The sequence below is a fragment of the Gavia stellata genome, chromosome 6 (assembly GCF_030936135.1).
Source record: "Gavia stellata isolate bGavSte3 chromosome 6, bGavSte3.hap2, whole genome shotgun sequence".
NCBI lineage: Eukaryota > Metazoa > Chordata > Aves > Gaviiformes > Gaviidae > Gavia > Gavia stellata.
This window is the reverse complement of record NC_082599.1, coordinates 51,070,697-51,097,861: the sequence shown is the minus strand read 5'-3', so window position 1 is coordinate 51,097,861 and position 27,165 is coordinate 51,070,697. Positions and strand designations below refer to the sequence as shown.

At 37.6% G+C, this 27,165-nt stretch overlaps 1 protein-coding gene across 32 annotated transcripts in view; it reads left to right on the top strand.

The window, feature by feature from the left end:
- The window catches only part of CLASP2 (cytoplasmic linker associated protein 2), a 150,438-nt gene that overhangs the window by 57,924 nt on the left and 65,349 nt on the right, over positions 1-27,165 (top strand). For 12 of the 32 annotated variants that reach the window (XM_059818358.1, XM_059818350.1, XM_059818357.1 and 9 more), the window contains exons 8-11: positions 1,067-1,213; positions 19,622-19,701; positions 25,059-25,151; positions 25,772-25,917. In XM_059818358.1, the coding sequence (XP_059674341.1) occupies positions 1,067-1,213; positions 19,622-19,701; positions 25,059-25,151; positions 25,772-25,917 (466 nt within the window). Of the gene's footprint in view, positions 1-527; positions 562-1,066; positions 1,214-2,558; positions 2,562-19,621; positions 19,702-25,058; positions 25,152-25,771; positions 25,918-27,165 lie in introns of those variants that run through there. The other 20 variants (XM_059818378.1, XM_059818377.1, XM_059818370.1 and 17 more) reach the window with 3 other exon arrangements.

Sequence of the window (27,165 nt, the reverse complement as noted above, 5' to 3'; positions counted from 1 at the left end):
CTTATAGTTAAATCCTTCCTCCCTAGGTGCGGTGAGAAACCGTTATGTTCTACTGTTGGAATATGTTGGGGTTTTTTTTTTTGAAGGCTGAATATTTTCTATTGAGACTATTTTATTTAGTCACTAGAGATGAATTTCTTTCTTGATTAAAAATACACAAACCTAAAATTATAGGAAAAAGGAGTGCAAACCCCAGAGTATTGTCTGCCTGTCTAATATTTTTAATGAAGGATCGGAATAGTGGCAAATACCGTGTGTGGGAATGAATTTATTTGCATGGAGAATTTTCACCTTTTCCTCTGGCGGTGGCTCCCAGAAGATGATGTCACCTTGCAGCTCATTGGTTGTGCGGCACCTAGTGCGGGGAAGGGAGAGAAAGATGCCGGCACAAATCTCAGTGGTGGATCTAGGGTGTTTGCGAGCAGTTTTTGATAGAATCTTCGATTAGTACTGAGAATTTACTGTGTGTGGCCATGTGAGGTGCTGGGTCCGTCCTAGGGTGAGGGGATTGAAGAGCTATCAGAGGAATGAGGCGGCTGATCTGCAAGAGGATCTGTGATTGTAAGTTGAAAAACCTGGGTGGAAGGAAAGAGATAGGGAGTGCTGGTTAGACACATTGTGGGAGGATGTGTAGCAGAAAATACATGCATGAGTAAAAGAAGAAAAGGGAGAAGCGTTTGTCTTTGGTAGATTGGAATGATAGAAATTACATTAAGGGCTTTCCTTTGGGGAAAATATTCAGAAATGGGCAAAAATATTCAATCTCTGCAAAGATATTTTCCCTTTGTGGGAATGAGTGTGTAGGATTCATTTTCATGTTCAGTATTACAGTGGTTAATTATGAAGGCAAAATAATATTTTATAAGAACTTAACATGTAGAAAATGCTGTTTATTTCTCATTGTCATTTTATTCCTAGGTCAGATACAGAGGACAAAGTGATAAATATTTGTTTTTATTTACACGTTTTGTGAATTTCTATGAAATGTGAAGCAGAATAGTTGATTAGGAAATAAATGTACATCCATTCTAATAGTTATATTTTTATTTAATGTATCCTTTTCTAGACAAAAGCTTTGATGATGAAGAGTCAGTGGATGGAAATAGGCCATCATCAGCTGCTTCAGCCTTCAAGGTTCCGGCACCTAAAAAGCCAGGAAATCCTTCAAACAGTGCAAGAAAGCCAGGATCAGCTGGTGGGCCTAAGGTTGGAGGTAATGTGAAGCTGTTCAGATTCTAATCGGTGTTCCCAGAAACATTTCCAGAGCAGGCACAAAACAGAGAACTTCGGAAGGTGATGTGTAATTCATGACTGCAGTATTTTTGCAGAGCTGAAAACAGTAAGGGACCCTGTTTTACGTAATTATTCATATATGAAGGTGTGTGCATGTCTGTCTGTTTTTGTGAAAGTACATTTAGCTTACAAATGCCTCTTACGTTATAAATAAAATTAACATCTGGAGATAGCAGTTGTGTTGGTAAAATGAATATATGGGTGCCTCTGAAGGAATCCACACATCACTTACTGTATATATAAATATAATGTGAAATTCTATAGTAGATCTGTGTAGATGAAATTTTTACTGTAGGTCTCCACTGTTTCACATGGCTAGAAAGGACTAGCCATCAACCATATACCTCAACAGAGGTGTATATTACACCTGCATGACTTTTATTATTATTCCTTGAACTCTGAGTATTGTGAAATTGGTAGTGAAAGATCAAAAACAAGGGCCAAAACCCTTGCCAGGACTTTTTGCATGGTAGACTTCAAAGCAGTATAATGATGATGCTTACTAGTTAAAATCTTTGAACATGGACATATCCGCATTTTTTTAGGGCGGGGGTAATCTAACAAAAGCAACTGTTTACTGCTAAAGAAGTGACAGCTTTTTTGATGGTTCATGTACACATTCAGAAAAATATATAATTAAGTGGAAATATACCATGTTTCAGGTATGGCTTTTTTATGAATAATTGATTCTTTCAGTAAGGGATTTTTTATAAGAGTAATTTTTCATGTTCCTATTCATGTAGCATTCCCTTATGTGAACTGCAAAGCAAAGATATAAAATTTGAAAGAACACACAGATGCCAAACAAGCTGACTTAAGTATTTTCATCTTAATGAGATATAGCTAATGTTTTGACAATTTATTGTTTTTTCTAATGTGATCTTCAGAATTCCTAATAAACTGAAAAGATTCCCATAGGGTGGGATCAACACTGCCATAGTATAACTCAAAATTGATAGCAGTATGAATCAGAAAGTACCACCTAAAAGACTTCCTAAAGGAAGATATCTCTTGAAATTGACTCTTGGTATTTGTTGTTATTACACAAATAAGTAATAATACTATAATCTCCTTAACCTGAATAGTGGTGTTCTTTGCATGCAATATATAGTAACAGAACTGAATGCTTAGGATTTCTGTTTCTTTCAGTATGTGCTTCTTTTAATAATATTTTATTAAATAGAGATGGTTTTTAATGTAAAATTGTTTTCACATGTAGACTTTGACTTTACATGCTCTGCAGTAAAAACATGGAAATAGGAGAGCAGGTTTAGGGATATAAGAACAGAATAACCACTCGACTGATATTTTTTTTTTCAATTCATCTAAAAATTCAGGAGAGAAGGAGATTAAAAAACCCAAAAAGTGTTACATCGTTTTTCCTCCTTTTCCTATCTTGCCAAGCTTCAAAAAATTAAAATGAAAAAATACATGGAATAAGGACAAAATTTAAGCATGCCAAAACCAGAGAACTTTGGTCATTCCTTGCTTTATACCATCTCCTTTCAACTCTGGAAAATACTGAGGAGTGTTCACATGTGTGTCTGTTTCCCCTGTTTTATATATGTTTTATTCTGTCAGTATGTCTGTAGTCAGAATTTTGAAAATCTAGGATTAAATGTTTGGCTGGCTTTTATAATGTTGATTAAATTGTTCTTTGAATGCTTCTCTGTGTGTGCATCTACAGTATGGTTATGCAGACTGCTCAGGTGCTTGACCATTGAGAATTTTTGCCTTAATATTTTGTGGGAAAGATGTTATGCCTTGTATCCTTCACCAAATGGCTAGAAGGTGAAAATTTGTCTTCTAGTCTTCAGCTGTTCTTGGCTACCTCTACTTTTTTCTCTTGCTGTTTACCAGGGAGAAATTTTTGCAGGTCTGTTAATCTGCTTGTGCACAGATTTCTTTCATTACATACAGTTATAAGCTTCCTAGTTTAATTATTCTTTGGTGGTTTTTTCCCTTCAAGTTTTCCTGGAGTTGACCCTTAGTCTTTTCTTTTTAGCATTTTTCATATGTCACCACTGATCAGCAAGGCTATTACCACTGTTTTCATTTTTAGCAGCTAGTCTTCATTTTACTCCTGCTGCTCTTTATTTGTATTTTTCAGTGTTTTTCTCCATTTCCATACTTTTTTTGAGGTGAGCAGTGTTTAAACTAGTTCTGGCTAGTAACAAGCTTGCTAGCAGATAGAAATGTTAAATGTCTGCGCTATCGAAGAGAGCCTTACCCTTCTGCATAGTATTTACAAATCCTGCATCTCCTAGCCTAGAAAAAGGTTAGTGTAGATGCCAAATGTATTTCTTAAACAAGTCAGTCAAGTCGTAGTCTCTTACAGAAGTGAGGAGTTTCCCATAACAATATTCATATGAACAATGATACTAGGTCAAACAAGAGGTCTGTATAGTCCTCTGTCCCATCTGACAGTGGTCAGAAATGGCTACTAGAGAAATGTACGTGAACAGGGCAAGTGTCTAGAAGCACACGGTCATTACAAGACAAAATGCTGGGTTTAGAGAGCTCTATTCCACGGACAACCACGGTCTTTGAAGCATCCAGTTAGGGCATCCTATTCTGCTTATCTTGAGACTTCATGGATCTTTATGGCTACAAACAAATCTTGATGCTTTTTTGCATCCACTTTCTGTAGGGTCTGCTTCGCAGGTGCCTAAATGACACCTGAGATTTTTCTCCAGCCTCAAAATTGCCATCTTTATGGAGCAAATCTATGGTTCTGGAAGTTGTCTGCTCTTGCTGATTTATTAATACTCTGCCATACCCTGCTGTCCCAAATCCTTCTGCTCACCACTGCATTCCAAGCTTGTAATCAGTGGAAATGTCATTCCTCGCCTTTCCCTTATAAGCATTGGTTACAGGTATTTAAGGCTCATAACTGCTCACCTCGCCGTTCTGCCACCTGTTGGTCCTGCTTGCCTAAGTTTTCTCTGAATCTTTCAGATATACATGTGTACATACTAAGAAGTTTCAGTTCAGTCTTGGAGGAAGAAGTAGCAGCAGGTCCATTAACTGTGTTGCTTTTTCTTTCCTTTTCACAAAAATCTCCAAAGTCATGTCAGTGACCCACAGCTGAAGCGGTCCGTTTCTGCAGTTTCTTCTCTTCAGGCTTCTGTGACCAGGCAGAACTGCTAGTGTGGGTAGAAATTGTGTTGAGCGTAGGCTGAGATTACTGCAAGTTCCATTCACTTAAATTGCCTTTTACACTCCAGAGATGCTTTTCCTAGGATATTGCTTTAGAAATATGTCTTTTCCTATCAGCTGTAGATGACAATAAAGTACAGCTTTTTCCTGGTTGCAAAAGGGAGCGGGTGCTATCCTGTCTTGAGGCTAAGAAAATTAAACCTCTTAGCCATGCTGCTCACTTGCTTTTTATGCTGATATCTGCTGAATTACGCCTCAGTTGCATGTGTGCTTGGCCTTTCATTATATACTCCATGGAGATGTTTCTTTTTGAAGAAATGGATAATTCCACCCCACTGACCAGATACTCTGTTCAAGTGAAAGGACCCATCCAATATGCAAAAAGAGATTTTTTTTCACTGTATTGGGCACTTCCCATTTACTGTAGGAAGTGCACTTTGGTGGCACTGGAAATACAAAATCATTGTCCAGGAAGGCAGGTGAAACACAGGTGAAACAGCTATGTACATTAGCAGTAGCAGTGTCCTACTCAGGCTGGAATTTTCTCTCCTTGTGCTGGGAATGACTGTGCAAGATCTTTTCCTGTCGGCTGTCGGGATGGAAGAACTTGTAGAACTTGTGCATTTGCTGACAGGTGTGATTAAGTCCATAGAAGACAGCTTGCCAGAAGAGCATCAGAGCAGGCAGCCTCAGTGAGGTACTGCCCTGAGAGTAAGAAATCCATCAGTCTCTCATCTGACTTCATTGCTGGGAGGTGTTCAGACACTGACCTTCGTGCTTGTGATGAATGAGAAGTGATGGGTCTTCAACTTAGTAGGGCAGTGCTTTGTTTGGCATATTTCTTATTCCGTGGTCAATACACTTTTCCTGAGTTAGACCTTTGCCAGGAAATGCACAGCTGATGTACCTCCTTCTGACACGCTTGCTTTCAGCTCTTCATTCAAGTGGCAGAGCCTCTGGAAATACCCCTTTGCTCTAAGGCCTTCTTACTGAGAATGTGCACAGTGTGCGTTCTGCCATTCTAGAAATGGATACTCAGGGGCTTGCTCTTGGCAGTATGGCAAGCAGCTTTTTGATTGTAAGGGACACCATAATTTACAGTAGAAAAAGACTTAAGTTGAGTATGTTAGCCAAATGAGCTATAGGCTTGTCCCTGTGCGGTTCAAGATCTCTTATAGGGCTTTGGCAGGTTCTCTTGCAAATGTGAGCTCCCTGTTTTGAGTCTTCTAAGGAATTGTTCACTTGTATACTATTCAGAAGCTTTATGTAGTCTAGATGTTAGTAGGAAACCTCATTCTGTACCTCAACAAGAAGACTGGCCTCCTGTCTTTTCCCAAAATGTCAGTTTAAGTCAGTAGTCTTTAAAATGGATTAAATGTAGGAATAGTGATACTCAATAGAGCCATGTGGCATGTGGAAGAAAAGCTTGCTAATGAAACCCAATCATAACAAAGGTTGGTATTAACTCTGTTGCATGTTTTATGAGAATCTCTGTAGGGCTGGAACATCATTCTTAATTTTGTAATTTGAAACAAGGTAGACTTTCTACTTCTTGCAATTGTCTTCAGCAGGAGCGTACTGCATCATTTATTTTCACCTATGGTTCATTGGCTTTTTTTAATCTATAGTGTATTGGCCTACTAGCATGATTACATATTACTTACTGTTCAACACTAACAAAGATGTTACACTTTTTGAAACAACCTGTGTTGCTTTAGAATGAATTGTTCCTTGACAAAACAGCAAAGGGGATGCTACTAATTCAAATGTCAGAATTACTGTAATTGCTGTTTAAAAAGATATTTTGGAGTAAGAATGTTGTTGATGCCAAGCATGAAGAATGTGAAGTGAAACCCCAAGGACATAGAGGGGTTTTGTTTCTGTTTAAAAAAATATGTGTGCCTGCAAAAAGCATTTTTCTTCCAACATAAAAATTGTGATGTTGCCTTGTTTTCTTAAACTGTTCAACGGATGTGGTCCTCAGTGAACACTGCAACTGTGCCATTTTGAGGTTTGATGCTGGCATTATTTGAAATAACCCTCAGTTTTAGGATGGTCAATTCTTGAAGTAAAAAAAGGCCTCCTGAAGTTTGATGATATCTCTAAAAACATTAAAAATACCTTCTTTTAGGTAGAAATCAAGTAACTGGAAAACTGGGGTGAACCAGCTGAACAGTTCAGGCAAAAGAAGGCTGTGAGAACTGTAACAACACCGTACGTGTTTTTCTTAACTACAGGAACACATTTTTAACTGTAGGAAGCTATTCCCAACTTTAGGAAGTTTTACGTTTAGTTTGTATATCTATCTATGGTGTGTTCTATCAGCACCATAATGCTTTTTTTTCCTTCTTAATAATAGCAGTACAGCTCTTTGAGAAGTATTAAAATGGTACTGATTTGCTTCTTTTGGCTCTATTTCCTAGTAGAAGACATTTCAAAGTGTTTTGAGGCTTTAGTAGGAAACAGTTTAAATGGAAAGGCTCTGTATAAAACAAATGTGGTACTGAAAAATGGATACTTGCCTTCTGACATCTTAGCCAGGTGAAGTTAACCTTATTAAAACTACATATTGTAGTTAAGAAACATTTTTGTTGAAAGGGCTTCAATAATTGTGGAACTGTAAATGCAAATTGTTAGTGAATGGACTTGGAACAGGATAAACTCATGCTTGCTGTATTGATTGTCTTCAGACTCATGAAGACAGTTCTGTGTTTACTTGCACGAAAAAAGCTTCATAGTAATCAATGCCCAACTTTGATTTTTTTAACTTTTGAGTTCTGCAGAAAACAAGTTCAAGAGTCTTTCCTCTATTTTTAGACCTCATTGGAAATCACTTCCAAGTGCTGTATTTGTCATGTAAAATAAACTAGGATTTTTTTTTTTCATTATTCTATATTGGCCCTTTGTATGACATAAAGCTGCTGTGAGATAAACTTGGTCAGCAAAGCATCCCTGATACTCTGTGGCACTTGCTTCCCTTTTTGGTTTCCAGGTTGTTGTGAAATCCAAGGATTTTTCTGCAAGATCCCAGCTGAAATCAGCCTTTTTGTCTTTCTGAGCAGCCTTTGAAATCAGCCTTGGGTATCAGAGTCTGAGTCAGAGGATTTGTTACAGAATACCTGTTTGCTTCCTTGTCCTCACAGTGAATGTCAATTAACTTCATTCCTGAGAGAACCTTGCCCGTGGAATTGCTGGGTTGCAATCCTGCAGTTGTGAACTGCTGCTATTTTAATCTAACCCAGAATTCAGGGAAGTAGGAGGTCTTCCAGCTTCCCAAGTTCTCTGAGAGTTGTTGGATTTTGTTGTTTTTGTTTACTCCCTTGAACGGCACTTCAGGAGAGGGTTTCCTTGCACATGATCCAGTGGTCTGTTCTCCTTGGTCACTGTAAATGCTTGTCCAGTCACTGGGGTTTCCATTCCTCTAACAGGTACTTTCCTTTGCCACTAGCTGCAGCAGGGGGAGTGGAAAATCAACCTTAATGAGGAATCTGAATGAAAGGAAATAAACAAGATAAATTATAAATATATATATGTACACGCACCTATACATATACCTTTGGAGAATATATATGTGTATTCTATTAGCCTCTCTGTTTTCTATGTGTCACTCAAGGAGAGCTGGCAGATAGCTCATACTACTTTAATTTATTTTGCGCTAATTTCTAGAAGCTTCAATTAGATTGTAGGATTTATTATGTTGGTATAAGCACAATACTGTATCTGATAGTCTTCTTTCAAAAGGCTCATAGCCTAGAAGGCAGCTTAACAAATGGATAAAATAGGAAGAGAGTAACAGTGGAGCAGAAATGAAGAGGTCTGCAGATAAGAGCTCACCACACTGTGTAACCTTCTTCTGACATCTCTACCCTGTGTTCTAGTCCCAAACATCCTACTAGCAATCATGGTAGTACCAGGCAGTGATGAGAATAAGGAAGACAACCCACCCCTTGTTTAGTTTGCTAACATTGAATACTGATTTTTTTCAAGCAGTACAAAGAGGAAGCAATTTGTTTATATTTTCATATGGGTGAATCCAGAAGGAAAAAGAGGAAGGAGGGAGGAGGAAGCTGGACTGAAATCATCTGACCATACCACTTTGAGTCCTTATGGACTGTGGCTGTGTTACAGAGTAAGCAAAGACACCCATTCCAAAACATACCTGCATTGCTGCTTTGCGAAGTAGCAGGTGGGATTCCTCTTTGTAGGGCAGGGTGGGATGGAAGTGTCATAAAAAAACCCATTTCATTTCTTCGGACAATTGTGTATGCTCTCAAATAGAGAAGCAGGGAATGTAGAAGCCTAAGATGCAAATTATTTTTATAATTTGAATAGAGAATGTTCACCAAAGGTGCAAGTATTAGCTGCAACAAATAAATGAAATAGTCTTAAAAATATAAGAAAAACAATACGTTAAAATCAAATCACTTCCATCTTCTATCTTGCACTAGTGAATTTTAGAAGCAAAAGATAAAAATGTGTTGTCTAAAACATGTAAAAACTGTAATTGTAGAGTTTGTGATGACAGGCAATGTTAGTTCTAACTGTTCTTAATACAGTATCTGTTTAAATTCTTTCAGAAAAGAATGCACAGTTGAAGAGAAATGACAACAGTAATGAAAATACTGTTTTTCTGAAACTATTACACCACAACTCCTCCAAAAAAATCAGATATCCCAAACCAGTCTGTTTTGCAAAACAAATTACAGATGATACAAATGAGCTGTTTGTGTTCCTGGTTGTTCTCAGTAATTTCTGTAATGTAAAATAATTAGTGCGATTTTCCCTATTCACGTGTAAAACTAGGAACAAATTAACATAAAATGTAAATATGGGGTTATTAGAAAGCTATATTAAAAACTGACTAATAAGACTAATGTTGTCATGCTCATAAAATTAGCATAACTTGAAAACTCACCTGTTGAAACTGGATGAATGAGCCAGGGTCTCAAACATATGTTCTTTAAAGTATTTGTGAAAAATGAATGCCAATAGTGAGAAGAAATACATGAGTGTTTTGGAAGATTACTGTGTGAGTGTGAACATTGTGCATGAGTTGAAAGATGACTGCATGAGCTTCCAGTTGAATAGAAACAGACGTTAATCAACAGTGAGAGAAGCCTAAACGAAATCATATATCTGTATTCTTGCTGCTCACAGAACTACTTGTTTTTCTCCACACCCAGGTTTTGGTCTTACCTGACATATGCCGTCTAAACCTCATGCTAAGCAAGACACTATTAATTTCTTTGCTGTATAGTTATCATATTTTCAGTATGCTTTACAAATGTTTGTGAATTGAATTGATCTCCACAGCATGCCTGTAAAAATAAGATGTAGTATTATTAATCTTCTATACCTGTGAAACTGTGCTACATAGGAATTGAGGCTAAAGTTGTTGAAGCTGTGCATTCAGTATTAGGAATCAGCTTCAAATACTACTGACTAATTTTCTCAAGAGAATGTAATGTTCAATACACAATTCCAAAAGAATTGTCATGCTCAAGAGCAGCTCCAGATTTTAAGGTATGCATGCTGGTGCAGTGATCTTCAGTCCATGTAAGAATTAGTTTGTGCTTCCTCTTAGTACGCGTCCTGCATTTGCTCCTGACTTAATGTGGCACGCCTCAAGGATTAGAGATGTGCTATCCTAATAGTTAAAAAACACTTTCCGCCTTCTTCCTTGTAAGCATAGCTCACTCCTAATTTCTTCTTGCTTCTATTCTTTCCTGGGGTGTGTGGAGAGATCTGCTTAGCGTCTCAGTCCTCAGAGATTCCACACTCACTTGCTGGGTGGAAACTTCTGTTCATGTGCAATGTCTCTGGCATGTAGGAGGAATGTTTTAATGAAGCAGGATCCATACAGGTGGCATCTCTGGGAAAGCTCTCTAACAATGTCCGCAAAGTTTCTAAAGTAGGCAGAAGGTGTTATGAAGGTATTTGACAGTATTTTGCTATTTTGTGCAGTTTGTGCAGCTGTTTCAGCTTGAATGACTTTGTTGGGTGCCTTAGGGACAGTGACTTTTGGCATTGGAAGAACTGAGGTGGACAAGTCATTTCAGAATGAGTGTCAGTCACTGAGGCTGAACATGACAGAATTCATCTGTCAGTTTCCTTAAAGTGGGCTTTCTAGCAAAGGCTTTTCTGCTCTGCTAAGTCACTTGGGTTATAACTTGAGTTGTCTTCTAAGCTGATTTAAAACAACCTGAAGGCTTTGTCAGTTAAGGTTCTGCAAAAAAAAAAAAAGGCTTATTTGGGTTTAGTGTTGTGTCTGATGATCTAAATATATTTTATTTTTGAAACTTATTTCAAAAAACTCCGGTGACTTTTGTTGGAACAACTGAATGGGTGTACTTACCCTGATTGTCTGTCCAGTGTCTTTGTTAAAGGTAGTTCAGCTTAAGTCAAAGGCATTTTGGCTTAAGTTAATAAATCATGAACTGCAATGGCTTAAGACACTGGTACATGTTCCTTCTGCTGTTCCTCTCCCCCTCCTCTCTCCCCTCTATGCAGGTAATAACTACCATCAGACAGATGTGTTGAGCAACCCAATAAGGTAATCTTCCAATGGTTTCCTATGTTTTATTTGTGAGGTTTCTCTGGTAGGCAAGGTGTGTGCTTGCAAAAGTGCTAGCAATATAGACAAGCTTATAATATCAAAGAGGTTTTTCAGGATGGAGAGTTACTTGTTTCCAGATGTAATTGTTCTTTTTTCTCATAAAACAGACACAAGGCAGCTGGATTTCTGCTGATTAAAATTTTTGTCTAAACTAAGATCACTACAGCTTTTCATGGTTTGGTCTTCCCCTCAGTTTTATTGGCAGAGCTGTGGCAATTAGCAGCATGATTTGTTTCTTAACTTTTATAGCAAAGCCAGTAAGTGATGCTAAGAGTTACACCAGGAGAATTATGCATTGGCTGATACAATTTATGCTGTGACTAGAACTTGGTACAAGTTATTATACTAACATAATTTTATTTAAATTAGTCTAATTTTATCCATCCTAAAGGATTTACCAGTGTAACTATGTACAAGTACATTTATCCTGCTTACAAGAAAATTCACCTTGTCTAATGTTGATCAAAGTGGTTTTTTATTAGCGCAAGTGCTACTTCTTTGCTGTCAAATGTTTTCCTAACTTAAGCAGGCAAGCTGAAGGCATCTGTACTCAGTGACTCTTAGTCATCTGATGAAAGAACACCTTTGTGCTTTATCCAGATATTTGAGACTGAAAAATAGTTCCTTCCCTGTCTTCTAAGAGGTTTTTTTTATTCAATTTTTTCGATTAAAAACTAAATATCAGTCTTTCAAACATGGAAATAAGAACATTTAGAACATTGACAGAATTGAGGTAAGACCACCAGTTTCCTGTATTCTGTTAATATGTCAAGGTGTATGTATACAGTATATCAAATTGCTTTAGATGACCCAATAATTTAAAACACGAAGGGAATTTTCAGAGATGCTCAATCTTCAGCTGCTTTTTCCAAACATCTGGTTCATGTTTTCCAGCAGCAGAATTGTGAAAAGTGCGTAAAAAAAATACGTTATTCTGGGCTATTGTATTAACTGCAGCAGTAATCTTATGATACCTGGAAAAAGAAAGAGATTCCTTACTGAGCCACTGAAATTCGGTCTATACACAGGGCTTTATCAGAATAATCATCTTAAAATTCATTGTTGCTATCTCAGAGGTGGTAATTCAGATCGTGAAGCACTGGTAACTCCTCCCCCCACCCCCCAACAGATACCATTTTAAAAGTAAGTTGTCAGTTTTATCAAATAGCAATAAGGGCTAACCCAAGGGTAAATAAGTAGATTTTGCAAAGACTGTCTGAGAGCTACAGAAGATTCAGGAAAAATCCTGGTTTCAGAGACTAACAAACAGCATAAAGTATATTCAAAGAAAGAATTAAATATGACCTTTGCAACGTATGCCCACTATGACTGGGAACAGAATTTGGTTATTGAGCACTGTCTCTGTCCATTGCAAGTACCATGCTAAAGAACTCTGTTCACAAACAGTTAGATTTTGTCTTTGTTGTTGATAGGGATTCCAAAAATCGGTTGCTGTAATCTATTAATTTATTTGTAGCCTGTGTGGGTGCATTTCCTTTTTTTTTCTTTTTTCTTTGGTATCAACACTTTCTTTAGATTTTTTTTTTTCCTCCCCTTGTGTTTAGTGAGAGAGGCTGTCCATTCCACTAGATTGCCTTTGCGCACTTGTCCTTGCTTGAGTTCGTTTTGTTTGAGTATTGCTCTACTCCCTTCAGCCTATACTTAGGCTTTCGGCAGCTGTACTGTTTAAGCCGCCTGGAGTAATTTCCTTCCCTACTAACTCATTTGTATCCCAAGTCATCCATTGGATTGTGCTAGCACAGTGTTTATATGGCCCTGCAGTGAAGCAGGCTGGGGAACTTGCCTCATTGAAACCATTCTTCTTGGCCAGTTTATTTTATTCTCGGCTTAGCTACTCCCTGTTGTGATTTACTATTCAGCTGTACTAGTGCTAGAATGAGGGAGGTCAGCAGGAGTGAGTGGGAGTTGCCAGTCAACCTATTATACAAAAAGCTGAGTAAGTACTTGAGATTATCCTGTCCACTTACCCTATATTGAGCTGAAGCTGCTGTCAGTTCCTAATTTACAGCTGATTGTTTATTATCCTACAAAACCAAAAGGGTAACAGTACTTTTTTTTTTAAAAAAATCTGGAATGATCTGCATCTTTTACTTCTGCTTCAGTGTGTGGTAGATAAGAAGTGAAGCTTTTAAATCAGTTGAGATGTGGGTATAGCTTTAGGGTTTGTTTTTTGTTTCTTTCAGAAAAAAAATGTAAACCGCATCATCTTGTTCTAGATGTGTTCCTCAGTAAGATACTGTTACTGCATGCAATTAGAGAATTCTGAGGGATAAAAGGCACTTGTATAACAGTACCCTTTTCAAAATTTTCTAACACTTAATTTGTGACACACATTGTATCAGAAAATAGTTACGATTTTTTTTTTTATAGGGAGGTGTGTTGAGAAAAGCATTTAAGAACAAAATCTGAAACAAAGTTTTTGAGTTTGTGTTACTCCTAAGTTTCTGTACCGGTTTTGAAATTCCCTTTTTTCACAGGGAAATTTTTGTTCTGAAATTCTAGTCAAAAGACCCACAGAAGCAGAAGAAGCTGAATCAGACTAGCAGAGAGCGGCTACCGAATAAAAGTTGAGCAATTTTTTATTTTTAGACCAGTGTTTGTATGCTTTATTAAACAGTTAGGCATGCTTTGATTAAACAGTTTTCAGTTTCAAAACAAAAATAGCAGTCCAGTATCACTCTCATGATACCTTTCTTCTCCCATATAGTGTTGTCCCGTTGTTTTGTCATGCCATCATGCACAGCTTTGTAGATACTAGTGGGGAGAGCATCAAGGTGATAAAGCAAGTGAGCAGTCCAAATTCTTCGTGATACGATGGAAAGATTTCAAATGTTTCAGTTGGATGAGGGGAGGAACTCAATCACAGGAATTAATTCCTGGGTGAGAAAACTGATTCCGCAAAAGAGCAGGTAATTTCTTCGCTTGCATATGGTACCCTTTCTGGTGCTGAGCAAACAATGCGAACTCAAAGTCTTGTGACTGGAAAAAAACTTTCTGCAAAAAAGACTCCTAGAGCCTCACAAAACGTTAGAAATCCTTAAATTTAACTTGTGAAGGTGTCATCTCTCTTAGTAGTCTGCAGGAAGTAAAGGGTTTGTTTCCTTTGCCTCCATCCCCTGACTCATTGAACTTAAATTTAAAAATAAAACCAAAAAAACCCAACACCCCTGTACCCCCGCAACAAACGAAACCACAAATCTGTTGTAAAACTCAGAGGTGCTTCAGCTGCTGTAATTTACTTTCATATCAAGACTGTCTGTTGTGTTTGGTAGATTCTCGACAGCTTCCTGAAGTATAACTTAGGCTTGCCAGGTGTCTCTGTGAGTCTGTCTAACCAGAGTGCTTGAAGGACAAGAATAAATAAAGGTTATGAATGAAAACTAACAGAATGTAGAGAAATGTCTTGTGTGGATTGTTCTCCCTCTCCGTCAGATGCATGTCTCTTCTGGGTCTCAGCTGAGGAAGTCCCAGTTGGATTCAGTGGGCTGAGTCTAAAGATAGGGTAATGTAAATTGCACTCATTTAAGAAAAAGCCAGTTGATGAGGCTCTGGATTTTACTTATCTGCTGAGCACTTAAAGATGTTAAATGCAGTGGGGTTACAGCCCCTTAGAATTGTTTATAGTGTCCTCGCCGTTAGGAATGCAGTAGTTGAACTTGTCTATACTTGGTCAAAGGATTATGTGTTCTGTGGGTAAGGTTAAGAATATGCATTATTCAGTGGAAGGCATTAACACTCGAGAGAGATACTTCTAAGAAATTCTAATCACAGCTTGGTCTGAGAAGGTAAGCAACAACAACAACAGAACAGCTTATCAAAATGTATGCTCTGCCAGATATGTCAGTTTTGAATCTGTAGGCAGTACTGAAATGAGAATTTTGTAAAGCTCTGCTGTAGCTTTTGTGGAGGAGAGTCAAGCCTTACAAAAGCATGAGAAATTATTTGACGGCATCTACTTGTCTGTGACGATTATGTATCTTGTTAGCATAGTAAAAGACTTCCTCCTGAGTTGGGAAACAACTGATTGAGTTCTGTCATTTTTTGGTTAGACTCTACAGAAACAGTGACTGAGTGAATTGGTAAACATACCTACCAAGAGACTGGGAAAGGAGAGGTTGAACAATATTTTTCCTCTTCATGCAGTATAGACTTTTGACTTGCATACAATGTTAGGAGGAGACATGTTACTTCCCACTTAATTTTAGTATGCATATGTGATCATGCAGTAGAGGAGAGGAAAGATTAGTGAAATAGAAGTGAATGTGCTTTTAGAGATAACTTTAAAAAAAGTGTCACCGGCCAAAAAACCACATAACCATTTTATTACTAGGCAAAGAGGCAGTAAAACAATTTTCTGGGAGTATTAATTTCAAAGAAAAGTGGTCTGCAGAAGTGAACTAGTTGTCGAGACTAGGGAAGGTGGGAGATGCTGTGTGCCTGGACTATGTCAAATGGATTTTAAATAGTAGCCTGTCCTTCCTCTTTCTCTCTTTAAAGTAACACTTTTTTATTCCTTAGATAAAGGATATTCTCTTATTCCTCAAGACGCATTATTGGATGATATTATGGTGCTAGAAAATCTGTTATGTAGTCCATGCTATTTTCTGATTTTAAACGCGATACTTTAAGGCAGACTAAAGATGACAACATATACTTATTTAGCCAAGGCAACTTCATCCCCTTTTAATCTCTACTTTATAGTGTACAGGAGTGCACTATGAATACTTGAAATCCAAACACTTTCTATAGCTTTTATGTTCATGGCCTGTATGTGTCAATTTTTCATGTTTGATTTTTGTAAGTTTATTCTCTTGGCAGAAAATTGGTAAGTGATCAATGGGAATGCAAAATACCTTCCCCCTCCCCAATTTAACAGTAGTGTTTGGGTATTTATGTAGCTGAATACTAATACAGAACTTGTATAAACTGTTAAGTGCAGGGGTTTTTTTGCCTCTAGTGTTACAGGATCGCAGTAGACTTTATATTTTATCAGGTTGTCAAGAAACAGATAGTACAAACTTTATAGGGGTTTACTGTTTTGTGACTAATGCAGTGAGTTAGCTTTGACTAAAACAATTTTGATTATAAGAACAAACTGCTTATGAATGGTTTATAATTTTAAACATTTTAAAAGAGTAAGTTCTTTAACCATATGAAAACCGTATTTTAACCTTTAAAACTTAGGTAATCTTCTGGCTAACTCAGTCTTTCTTTTCCATTTACTTTTCCTGAGTACTGCATGTTCATTGTGATTATTTCAGTACTATAAGACTTTATTAAATGTCGGAGTATTTTGGGAGGGACAAATGAGGTTATGAATTGAGTGTCCAGACAGCTGTTTGTACCACCTAGTTTAGTATGGTGCCCTTGTGCCAAATTCTTTCTTTTCAAGGTTTCTTTCCACAGAATTCTGCTCTGACCAGGGCATCCTCCCTTTTGGGAGCTGTACAAGCTTATGTGGCAGAAGTGTGTTTTCTGTGTGTAAAGGGGATCTTTCCCTCTTCTTTTTCTTAGCCAGTCAGGTACCCATCTTTGTGGAAGGACTTGTTCCCTCTGCTGTCTAGAGGGAGAAGAAATAGGTGGTTATAATTTCTTCCTTTCCTTCTGACTGCCATTGGCAACTATGACAGATGGTGTTGGAGATACACATGTAGAAGTGTGTTATGTGTGGCATCTCTTTACAACATCCTTGAGCTTAGGCTGTCAAAATTTGTTAGACGTTTCTATATCATACTGCAAGCACCATGTCCAAATTTTGCTGGATATCACTTCAGTGTTTTTACACTAAGCAGCCACAAAGGCATATGAGAGATCTTGTTCTGCATAGAAGCATTGAGATCTAGTAAGTGTGCCATCAAATTTGTAATGGTAGTGGACCGTCATGTTTCCAAACTGCACAGGTACACAAGCATAGCAGACATAATTCCCTGCACTATAAATAGGAGATCAGGGACTGTAAATGGTGAAACACTGTTGAACCATGGTTGAACAATGGTGAAACACTGCAAGCACCATGTCCAAATTTTGCTGGATATCACTTCAGTGTTTTTACACTAAGCAGCCACAAAGGCATATGAGAGATCTTGTTCTGCATAGAAGCATTGAGATCTAGTAAGTGTGCCATCAAATTTGTAATGGTAGTGGACCGTCATGTTTCCAAACTGCACAGGTACACAAGCATAGCAGACATAATTCCCTGCACTATAAATAGGAGATCAGGGACTGTAAATGGTGAAACACTGTTGAAGATTGCAGCTACCAAGAGTTGCATTTGTCAAGAAGTCATAGCTTTTTGTTCTAGTTGACCACTCAGCCTTAAGTGCTTTTTCCTTATGTTTATTTCTCCTGTAGTTAGTAAAATACATGTTTTCTCTGCCTGATGCCTCCATTTCAGCTGGGCTGTGCAAGTTAGGGAGGACATTCTGCCATCTATCCTGTTGGCCTCACTCTGAAAGAGTTGAGACAAGACCCTTGTTCCTGAGTACTCATTTGCTTTAAGAGATTTCTTTTTTCCTCTCAAGAAGGAAACGTTCTACTGGACTGATTATCTCCATGCAGTTAACCTGTCTTATCATATTATCTGCCTGATAGAATTATTGAAGATACTTAAGGATTCTGCCAAGCTTCACCTTGTACTTGGAGTTTTAGGCTTCTAGTGCAGTTTTAGGCTTGTAGCACAGCCTGGATCTGATGACCTTGTTCTTTGATTTAATAGCAAACTTGAGTTAATTCCTTTTTGAAAAAGGGCTTTCCTGGTAACCATAGTGTTTGCAACAAAGTGAAATCCAGACAGTGTTTTCAAATTATTTTCTTTTTTGGAGTTGCCTTTGTTTCTACCCAAGATTTTAATGAAATCTGGCAACCATATGCCAGTGTGAAACTAGCAGGTTACCTGCTAGTATTCTTCCCTGATCCTTTTGCTTGGGATCTGGGGCATCTTTGTCTGTTATGTGAGAATAGTTCCATCATTTACCTTGCACAGAAGTAACTGCCCTACTACTTGCATAGCTGTCATGGAAGCTTTTGGAGAGAAAATTCTTTTGGTATGATAGCTTTTTTAGTAATGTGTCTGCAGGGTTCTTGGGAGCTTCCTGCTGGTGAGACAACCCTGGAGCCCCACTGTGAAAACCCATGGGGATCAGTGCTCTGAGAAGGAGGCCACCAGTCAGTGGAGTTGAGATTTTGCTCCAACACAACATTCCCTTCACCATGTCCTTGCTTTCTTTGTTGGAGATCTTGGAGCTTTGAGACTGAGAGATGTACCTCACAATTCTTAGCTCCTCATGAGAATAATGGGAAACAGAAGGTAAATTAATTGTGTAGGGCTACTATGCAAGATTATTTAAAAAAAAAAAAACACAACAAAAAAAACCCCCGAACTTCCAGCACTGATCACTGCTTGTGGCACGTGTGTTAAGGTGAAAATTCATTTATGTGTTAAGGTGATGAATTCCATTTAATGATGCATAACTGTCACTTTGGTAAATAATTTGAAATCACAGAATCATTAAGGTTGGAAAAGACCTTTAAGATCATCAACTAACACCACCATGCCCATTAAACCATGTCCCACAATGCCTTGTCCACATGTTCCTTGAACACCTCCAGGGATGGTGACTCCACCACTTCCCTGGGCAGTTTATTCCAGTGTCTCACCACTCTCTCAGTAAAGAAATTTTTCCTAATATCCAGTCTAAACCTCCCCTGGCGCAACTTGAGGCCATTTCCTCTTGTCCTGTCACTCGTCACTTGGGAGAAGAGACCAACACCCACCTCTCTGCAACCCCCTTTCAGGTAATTGTAGAGAGCGATGAGGTCTCCCCTCAGCCTCCTCTTCTCCAGGCTGAACAACCCCAGTTCCCTCAGCCGCTCCTCATAAGACTTGTGCTCCAGACCCCTCACCAGCTTCGTTGCCCTTCTCTGGACGCGCTCCAGCACCTCAATGTCCTTCTTGTAGTGAGGAGCCCAAAACTGAACACAGCATTCGAGGTGCAGCCTCACCTGTGCCGAGTACAGGGGCATGATCACCTCCCTGCTCCTGCTGGCCACACTATTTCTGATACAGGCCAGGATGCCGTTGGCCTTCTTGGCCACCTGGGCACACTGCTGGCTCATCTTCAGCCGGCTGTCGACCAGCACCCCCAGGTCCTTTTCTGCTATGCTTTATTTAGGAACACTTGTATTGTTAGGATGCAGGTCTCGGAATTCTATGCAAACAGCTACTAGAGGATTGTTGTACTAAACATGTTTCCAATTAAACACAAAAATAAAAATAGTAAAATGAAACCATTAACTTGGTCAAATTGAAAACTGCTCAGAATTGTTCATTTTTGAAAAAAAGTTTTATTTTTTAAATTTTTTCTTATGGTGAAATCAGAGTTCAAGGTCTTGCAATTTTACACATGATGAATGTTCAGGATTTTTTAAGTTATAGTAAATGTTTGAAAATAGGTATTGTGGAAGATGCTTATGTCAGTTTGAAAATCTTGAGATACATTACATACTGTTTAACAGTATTTCACATTTATGTAGGTTCCTCTAAAGAAGGAGGAGCTGGAGCTGTGGATGAGGATGATTTTATTAAGGCATTTACAGATGTTCCTACTGTACAGGTAAGATGCTGTGTATGCTCATGTTTGTTTTCAGAAATATGCTATTTGCAACACTGTGTTAGCCAGCTTTTAAAACTTCTTTAATTTTACGGTATTCTAAGCAAGTGTTGTTACTTTTCCTTCTTTCTGAATTTACAGTCTCCATGGAAAGCTCTTTACTTTTTCCATTTAGTTACCAAAAAACCCACCTTTTCTTTACTGTTTTAATAATTATTACGACGTTGTGTTTCAGCTAAAATCCATTATTGCTTTTCTTAATATTTTCCAGGGAGCTACTGAAAATAATTGTGTGTTTTAATAAGAAAAAGATTTCCATAATGTTTGGAAACTTTAGGACTGCAATTTCATGGGATAATCAAGTACTAATACTACAGGCAAATAATTTAAAAACCATGAATTGTATTTTCAAATGTGTGTGAATTGTAATGATGCGTGTCTGGCATACATGTCCTCATTCTAGCAATGCTTTAAAAAAAAAAAATCTAGTGCCTTAGGTTGGATGCTAATGAACCTGTTGGATTCTGAGTTCTTATTTGAAAGATCAGATTTTAATTTCTATTCTTTAAGTGTGGGAATTCCACATACTTTGTACTTTCACACAGTTGAGTCATTTAACATGCTTGTATCTTCCTAGGCCTATTTTGACTTAAGTTTTCCTTGAGCAACTGAGGTGTGGAAGACAACCAAAACTCAGTCAGCCATAGTTCCAAAACACCAGAAGGATTTTGTATGACTCCCTTTTCTTGATAGGGACTGTTGTTCTATTTCCCAAGATGATAGAGTAGTTATTTGTTAGATCTCCTTCTGTAGGCAGAAGTGCTGTCTGCTTTTATGAAGAAACACTCTATCTCCATGATCCCTGTCACCTCAAGGAAGTCTTTCTCCTGCACTGTAAGAGCTTTATGTTTCTTTGCATCTCCAAACTGTGTTAAGAATTCTTTGGAGGGCAAAAACATGGAGCTCTTAATATTATTTATCCCCATTGTGTTGAACAGAGCCATATTCCACAGCACAGAACATGTGCTGCCTGTAGTTCAGTGCCTTAGTATTTGCAGACCCAAGCAGAGTTCTTAATCACTCAAGTTGGTTAATAACATTGCAAGAACAAAAGTGAGGTAACTCTATGTTGTTGAGCAGCACATGTGATTTTCTGTCTGACTGCTGGATGACCTAGGAAGGTAGGTCATTCCTAAACTGCAAGAGGTGGAGGAGAAAGACACACTTGTCTTTACTAATCTCACCCACGTTGAGGTGAGGAGGCAGGGGAGAAATGTCTAACTGACCCAAAATAACCTACTTGTTTTATGCATGAGAATATAAGAAAAGACCTGCTGATCAGGCAAAAAAAAAAAAGGTATTTTTTTTTCTTTTAAGTATCCTTAGGAATAATGATTTTCTGCTGTCCAACTCCAGAGATTGTCCACAACCAGAAGCATGGTCTTTCCAAAAAAAGGCAGATCCCATGTTCTGAGACCATATTACTAAAGAAGAGAGAAGTTTCTGTACTAGACCCTGTGAAGAAAGAATGTTTATGACCTGTAATTTGCCAACTTATTTGAAAAGCAAAGGGAACTTGTTAGACAGAATGGGGAGAGTGAGTTGCTTGTACATTGTGGGGCCCATTACTGTGTCCTTCTTTTCATTACATCTGTGGGTTTCAGTAGTGGCCTCATTGAAAGTAAGGAAGGGAACTATATTATGGAAAAATGGATCCAATTCTGAATCAAGATTAAGTGCATCTGGATTAATCAAGTAAATTGAGGTTACTTACAGTGTGCGTATGTTTAACTCATTATTAAAAGCCTCCAGTGGTAGATCTGCCTTCCCAGTAGCCTGTTCTAATGACTGCTCATCATTAATTTTTTAGGAATATCATATTGTTTTCTCAAATCTAGATTGTAATCACCATCTTGGAAATACTGTCCATCTGTATAGTTATTACTCTTATTTGTGTTTTGAGCTTTTAATTTTTCTGTCTTTGCTGTGGCACTTACCTTTTAATGATGCGTGTGTGTGTTGCCCTCTAATGGATAGCAGCAGTTTGTGACAATGGGTGATCTTGAGATATAGTCTAATGGATCTGTGTGCCAAAAAGAAAAGCACTGTGGTGAGAGGATTGTACCTTCATATTTAAGATTACCACCATAATGTTTTTACAGTTTTGTTTATTTGCCTTTGCTTAAATTAAAGAAAATTCTGTGTTCAGGTTATTAGTAATAACTCCCATTAATAGCTAGAATTGTTTTTATAAAAGTTTGATGTGGGAACTTATGAACAAAAGATGTATTATGTCTTTGAACACAGAATTTCATCTTGTCCTTCTAAAAGCATAATTAATCAAGGGCAGAGGGAAAATAAAGTATTAAAATATTACCTTTTATTCCTCTGAAACTAATGTAGGTATGGACAACCTTGACAATTTGGGATTTTTCAGTGGAATTACAGTTTTAATTTCCTGACAAGATAAAATTATGCCTTTTATTAAATTCCTCATTACAGTGCCAGTTTGAATAATAGAAATACCACAGATCCAATTCTGTTTGTGCCAGGTAATTAAAGAAAAAATTGAACTCTTTGCCTAGGCATGCAAGTAGGGTGGACATAAACCTATTGTACATGTTGCTTCTGTGCTTTTCTATTGCCTAGCATGTTTTAATCCTGTGGCAGTGACTACAGCACATGGTCTCTTGATAACGCATAGGCTGACAATAAAAAATGTCGTATTTTTCAGGATCTACTCAATGAGACAGCTTACAAAAGGTCTTTGTACCTTGACCAGAACCTCAGATTAAGTTTTGAGTGTGCACTAAAGAGATCTCAGTTAGCTGCCACCAAAAGGCATAATCCTGCTTCCCTTGTTGTTGCGTTTCACTTTTGTGATGAGCTGGCATAGGCTGCTGAGTTGGCAGCGAAATTTTGGCCTTTCCTCTTGTAGGGTTAGCTTTTTGTTTGTTAAAGCCCTGAATTGGGAAGAAGACAGTGCAAGGTGGTTGATGGTAAAGGGGGAGCCTGAGGAGGCTGAATTGTGTCACAAATTCTGATGGCATTAGGGTCACCTAATGGTCAGTGACTACTCCCTTCCACTTTTTAAAAGGAAAATAAGAATTTTCTTTCATAGTGGAAATGTAATTCGATAAAAATGCTTAGTGAGACACACATAATATTTATTCTTCATAATATGGTACCTATAGAATTAATGTTAGAGTAAGTTAGTGTTGTGTAACAAGATACGCTACCGGTATATGCAAGTATAGTAAATGGTGATACAAAATTCATGTTCGATTTTGTCGGCAGTGGAGTCGAAAGTGTGTTAAGCTTGGACCCCCTTTTTTCGTTACATCATTTACTCTTTAAAAGGAAGTTATGCATCCGATGTTTATTGACTTCTAATGAAGAAGAAGAAAACAGTAATCATGAGGAAGAGCTTTTTATTTTTTATGAAAGCTGTTGTGTCCCCTGTATAGAACTGCAAAGCTGCTTCCACAGTGTACCCTGGAAAAGCTTACACAGCTGTGTACTAATAAAAATTTCAATTTTGTTGGTAAAGCATATTCAGAAATCGTTTTCTGCATGATAGTGAAGCTGGCCTAATTTGTCTGTTTCTGAAGTGATTCCTACCCTGTTTACCCTGCAAACCAGATACGCAGGTGTTTCAGAGATTGGGTGTCTTCCACCTTCTCAGTATTCCAGCATGAAATATAGAGGCCTCCATAACCATGTTCTGTTAAAGCATTGGAACAAAAGCAGATGTCAATATTGAGTTACGGTCCCATATATTCTGTAAGTTAAATTCATTTGATGTGCTCAGGAAATTGGAATAATAGACTGTATTTGGAATAACTCTTGTAGTAATTTCAAGCTGCCCAGGAAAACAAGGTATTTTGTAGAAAATAAGTGTTCAGCTTAACTGTAGAACAAAAGAAAGACGCTCCTAAATCTTTACAATAAAATAAAAGATGCATATACACACGCAGAACAGAGTGTTCAAGAGACCAGTGTCAAAGCTCTTCAGCAATTCATGTAAGGCGAGGTGTCCTAACCACTGGTTCTTGTTTCCTTTGCATGCTCTGTGCTCTTGCACGTACAAAAATTGTGTCTTGGACTTAACTAATGAGGGAGAATCAGTCACTACTATTTAGGTGCTACGTAAGTTATCACGCTGGCCTCCAGCTTTCACTCTAGAAGGGTATGAGTTTCCTTGAAGTCCTGAATCACATCTGCCAGCCCCATGTGGATGTCTTGGATGTGTCTCAGATGGCACCAGATGCCTGTGTATGAGCAATTGAGTTTTGCCTGATGTGTTTATGTAAAAAACTTCTGATGCAAAAAATTGGAAATCTATAGCTGGAGATACTTTTTTTTTTAAAAAAAAAAAAGCTCTGGCCACATCTAGTTTCTGGTTAGTAATTTGCTTCGTAGCCTCTTCAACTTGTTCTCAATCTGGGGAAAAAAAACCCTTTAAATTTTGCTTAATGCAGTGGAAGCAGAAAAGAGCATCCTGTGGCTTATGTCCAGGAGAATAGAAGGGAAGTCAGTTTATTTCTGACATTAAGAATGTATTTTCAGGACTAGGTTTTTTTTTCTTCTTTAGAAATCCACTGTTGTACATGTACAGTTACCAATAAATGCATTAATTGATGTATTACCAAATAGTGACTGATGCATGATTAGATTGGTCAGGCTTCAGTTTTGCTGGAGTTACTATGTAGTGAGAAGAGAACTCTGACTGGAGGCTGCCCCTTACATTTATTTACTGACTGTGTAAGTTAATAAACGATAGGCTTGGAGTAGTAATACATGTAGAAGCTATTGAAGCTTTTAATTTATTTTTTCAGACAAATTTTTATTTTAGTGTTGACTAGCAGCCCAGTTAGGTCCTCACAGAGCCATGCACTCTTGTAATGTGGAAAAGAGTCCCTGCCCCAAGAGAGTTGCATCGGATTAAAATCTGTTGGTTGAGTTTCATTATAATAGTGAATATGAAAATGAAATTGAATTGCAGTAATATTGCAGCAGATTATCTAAACCCTCTGCTCATATTGAATGATATTTTTTTTAAAATGGAGTTAATGAAAGTCTGGATTTGATTAGCTCATCACAAAGGTGAAAGGTGAAATCTTGAGGAAAATGTTGATTCTTCAGCTTTTCTTTTAATGAATATTCACTACTCAGTGATATCCTCAAAGATTTGCCTTAAAAATGCCCATTTATACCTCTTGTACAGTTCTCTGGAACTTTCAGGGCAATATTTTCAGAATTATAATGGTATTTTCAGTCTGCTCAAGCCATTTTCCTTCATGAGGTTACCTGGGATATTAATAATATACATTTTATGTTGTTTTTTTTTAATACTTCAGATCTATTCTAGTCGAGAACTTGAAGAAACGTTGAACAAAATCAGGGAAATTCTCTCAGATGACAAACATGATTGGGATCAACGAACTAATGCGGTAAACTTCATATCTGGTTTCGGGTTTGGGTGGGTATTTCATAAAGAACAGGCAGCTAGATATTTTAAAATGTTTTTTCCAGATAATCAAAGAAATTTTCATTTTAATTTTTAAACCTTGAATTTCTGTATACCAAATAAGCTTGAGCAATTATTTTAAAAAGGCCAAAATACATTTTTGCTGACATTTAAGTGGAAGCTTTTCTAAAAGCTATCATGTATGTTTCAGTTGGCATTTATATAAAATTACATGTTCTGCAGGTAAACTGCTAGCATTAGTACCTCTTATGTGTGGTGTGATGATAAGTTTCACTTGCAGGATTGAAATGTTTGTGTGTATGTAGCATTTATCTTTATCAGGTTTATGGCATCTTAGTGTTTGGAACAGGTGTGTGAACAGAATTATGTATTTGTATATTTGTAGACTGGGATCTGAGACTTTTTAGCTCTAGAATTTAAGTAATAGAATTCTTTCACTTTTTTTAAATTACTGCCATATATTTCAAAATTGCACTTTGCTTTAAAGACATGCCTGCGTACATTTTTGCAATGAAGTTGTTGCTTCTTTATTTTGAAATGCATATTGGTAGTGTCCTAAACTAAATGCCTTAAATTTTTTAGCTGAAGAAAGTTCGGTCATTGCTTGTTGCTGGAGCTGCACAGTATGATGGATTTTTCCAGCATTTACGGTTGTTGGATGGTGCTTTCAAGCTGTCGGCCAAGGATCTTAGATCCCAGGTGGTTAGAGAAGCATGCATTACTGTAGCGTAAGTATAGTTTATGTGCATTTGTGTATGTTGCTAGATTTTAGTATGAATTTGACTTAAAGATGCTTTATCAGCATTGCAGGAAAGATTATCTTGTTGGACTGCTGTACACTGTGACTGATAAAGAGTCAAGTCAGCATCTGAAGCCATAGAGAAAAAGAAACATTTGAAGGGATTTGTTCTTTTAGGCAATATATGTAGTTGATAATCCTGTAACAGATTGTATGTGAAAAGCAAGTTACCATCATTACACTGAGTACTTACTGCAAGTTAATACAAACTGCTGTAAGTACTATTGTTGTAATATGGGGGAGTAGTCTTAGAAGCACTTATGCTTGAGTGGTTGGCACAAGACTTCACTGTGACTACTTGTAATAACAGAGTGAGCTGCTTTATAGTGTTTTGAGCCCTTCCGCTTGGCTGTTGAATTGTCTGAGATGCAATTCAAAAAGATAAAACTCAAGCGAAAACTTTAGTAAAACTGTACATTTTGGTGAGGTAATAACTTTCATGTCCATGATAATTTTAGAAGCCATGGCTAAATAGAAATAAGATCTTCACCCTTATTATCTTGGGGACTCTCATTAAATTCAAGAGGGGGTGCGGAAAGCCTTATTTTTACACCAGAGCAGTCTTTCCCACTTCCGTGTTTTCCATGGCTTTTTTTCCTCTGGAAAGACGTTAATGTAAGCACTGATTTTCAGTGGCCGTCTGGAACAGATAGACCCCAGAGTTCACCCTTGCTATTCTGGTCTCCTGATTGAACAGACCATGGGGACTTGTTGGAGCATACAACTGTCCTTACCAGGAGAATTCAGGCTTTGAGAAAATAATGCTAACCTTTCCTAACATGAAGTCAGGAGTAGCCTAAAAGTACCTTGCAAATGTCCTCATCCGGCCTAAAAGCTGGGAATTCTTCTTGATCCCTAAAACTTAGATTTATTTGATGTGTCATTTGCTGCTGACTGCAAATTCTTCTTCTATAGTCTCTCTGCATGGAAGAAGCCTTCATTGTTGACAAATTACTGTGTGTTGTATGTATTTGTACATTTGTTAAAATTGAAGCCATAACCTTTAACAAACAAGGGAGTAAATTTTTATGGTTGGCTAATTATGATAAATTCAGTAGTTTTGCCTGCATTCAAAAGGAAAAAATCTCAAACAACAATTTCCATAAGACTCTAGATTTCTATAATCTCAAAGCATGTTAAAAAAAGAAATACCATGATATTTTATGTGGATATGAGA